The following is a 2527-nucleotide window of genomic DNA, read 5'->3' as shown; positions in this document are numbered from 1 at the left end:
ATAATTATCCCTCCCAAAACCACAGAACCGCCCGCCTGATGCTAAAAGTTGAAGGCTGGTGATCATCGGATGGGATGACGACAGGTACGCACGGTCCAAGAACCGGAAGAACAATCGATCGTTTCGACGATGGGCCTTCGATCGCGTTGGGGGTAAACAAAAAAGGAATCAGTTAAACGAACCAGACCGCTATTTTTTTTTAACTTGCTCATGAACATATGCGAACGAAATTAATTAACCATTGGGACATTTTAGAAAAAGCATGCATATCGCGGATATCGTTCAAATTGACGAATGATTCGTGCGCGATGATTTCGGACGAATGCGCTGCAGTAAGCCGAACAGACATGCATGGGAACCAAGGAATCATCGATCCTGTTATATGTTCCAGCAATATAGTATGAATGAAATCAGTTCTCTGACATTCGTATCGGAATCCAACCGGCCCCATGACCGAACCGCTAAACACAGCAGAAGCTAGTACTATACTAGCGTAATTACAAAAAAAAGGCAACGAACGAACCAATACGATTTACATGTCCTGGATTAAACTACCGACGCTACTAGATGTCTAGATGACGAGTTAGCCTCCCCCCAAATAACAAGGAGGGATTAGCCCGACCCTATGCCGGCCGGATCGATCTAAGCGAAGAGCTCGAGCAAGACGGGCGGGTCGGCGGCGCGCGACGCCTCGGTGCGCCAGAGGGTGACCCAGGCGTCGGCGGCGCCCATCTCCTCCTCGCGGTGCCTCCGCATGTGGCCGCCCAGCGCCTGGCCCATCTCGAAGCCGAGCCCGCAGACGTTGCACTCGTGCCGCTGCTTGCCTCCTTCGCAGCCGTTGGCGTTGGCGTTGGCGGCCTGCTGCTTGTGCTGCTTGAGCGCCCGGGCGCCGACGACGCCGAGGTCGAGGCCGTGGCGGCCCGCGCGCAGGTGGCTGGTGCGGTGGCCGCCCAGCGCCTGGAACGAGGGGAAGGCGCGGCTGCAGGTCCTGCAGACGAACTCGCCCTCCCCCGACGTGGCCACCACGGCGCCCCGCCGCCGCGCCCGCGCCCGCGCCCGCTTCGCCGGTGGCGTCCCCGCCGAGTCGGACGTCGTCGTGGACGAGTCCGTGCTCAGCGACAGCGCCAGCGACACATCCTGCTCCGTCGGCCTCGGGTGCTTCATGGTCTCTGACCTAATCTTTCTCTCTCTCTCTCTCTCTCTCTCTCTCTCTCTGCAGATACGTACAGCTCGGAAGGAAAAAGATGCGGTGATGTGTTTTGTGCTTGGGTTGTGTGGCTTGTGGGTTAGGTTGGGTTGGGTCTGGGTGAGGGCGCGCACCCTTTTATAGGTTGTGTCTCCGTCCAAGGCTCGGCAGTGCAGAGGGCCGAGGCGGTGTGGGGGCTTACGTGTGCGCCAAGTTGATAGGGGTCCGAGTCCGACCGACCGACGCGACGTGGGCGGACCAATCCGGGGAAGGCACCGCGCACCGCGAAGCGCGGCGCCGCGTCGCGACGTGGACGGATGGGCGTCCATCGCGCGCGGTTTTGCCTCGCGGATATATAGTTGGGCTGGGGCGGCCGGTGGCCTCCGCCGCCAGATCGCGACTGTTCCCCTTCCTTAGCCGCGGGGGCAACGCAACGCAACGTCGCCCGCGGGTTCGGACGGCGGCGAGGGGATGGGCGGCGGCGTGTGGAGATGCACTTGCCGCTGACTGCACCTTCGGCTCGGCAGTGCGGGAAGGATCTGGAACCTTCGGTCGCTCAGCTCTCTCAGATTGGTGAGATTTGAATAATGACGCGCTCTCACGGTCAACTAGTCCTGTTCCAAGTTGGTTCGTTTGTTCCGGTTCCAGAAGACGCTTTCCCTTTCTGGTAGTGTGTACGGTATACTACTAAGCGCAGGCAAACTGGGGCATCTCATCGATCCATCCCGCACCACAAGACATCAGCTGTGATATCCACCGTGGCTGCCAAATTGACCAGTTTGAGGGACTAAAAATTAGTCCCTTCATTTTTAGTCTCATTTAGTTCATAAATTGCCAAACAGTGAGACTAAAATAGAGACTGATTTATTTTAGTCTCTAGTCCCACAAAGCACAAAGGTTGACTAAAAAAGACTAAATCATACAAATTTCACTTTTTACTCTTCCTTTATTTTAGTTGCACTAATGGCGGGAGAATACTAAGGAGTATTTCGGTCTTCTTATGACTCATTTAATATGTTTAGAATATTTTTAGTCCCTACAACCAAACAGGATAGAGACTAAATTTTAGTCTCCAAACAAAACTTTAGTTCCTGTACTAAATAAACCAAACGGACCCTAAGCCGATCGGGAGACATATATTTACGTATCTGTGAGTAATAATGAAAACATTGTTTTAATTATTGTAACGATACAATATTTTTGATCGGTTCTAAACATACTAGCATGTTTAGACATACCGTTCTAAAAGCAACTCCAAGTGTCTCTCAATATTCTTCTTAATTTATATAAATAGAGATTTTTGTTTTCCTAAAAAAATACCATCCAATATTTTATATTTCG

General features: G+C 52.8%; 1 protein-coding gene across 1 annotated transcript; it reads right to left on the bottom strand.

Annotated features, from left to right (window-relative positions):
• Positions 1-354: 354 nt before the first annotated feature.
• LOC100284530 (ZFP16-2) lies at positions 355-1298 on the bottom strand. Its single transcript, NM_001157425.2, has one exon. It carries the CDS (start codon positions 1162-1164, stop codon positions 643-645), a length of 522 nt encoding a protein of 173 aa, NP_001150897.2. The 5' UTR covers positions 1165-1298; the 3' UTR covers positions 355-642.
• Between the last annotated feature and the right edge of the window lie 1229 nt (positions 1299-2527).

This window comes from Zea mays, chromosome 1 (assembly GCF_902167145.1).
Source record: "Zea mays cultivar B73 chromosome 1, Zm-B73-REFERENCE-NAM-5.0, whole genome shotgun sequence".
Lineage (NCBI taxonomy): Eukaryota > Viridiplantae > Streptophyta > Magnoliopsida > Poales > Poaceae > Zea > Zea mays.
Note: the sequence above shows the minus strand (reverse complement) of the source record. Positions and strands in the feature narration are given on the sequence as shown.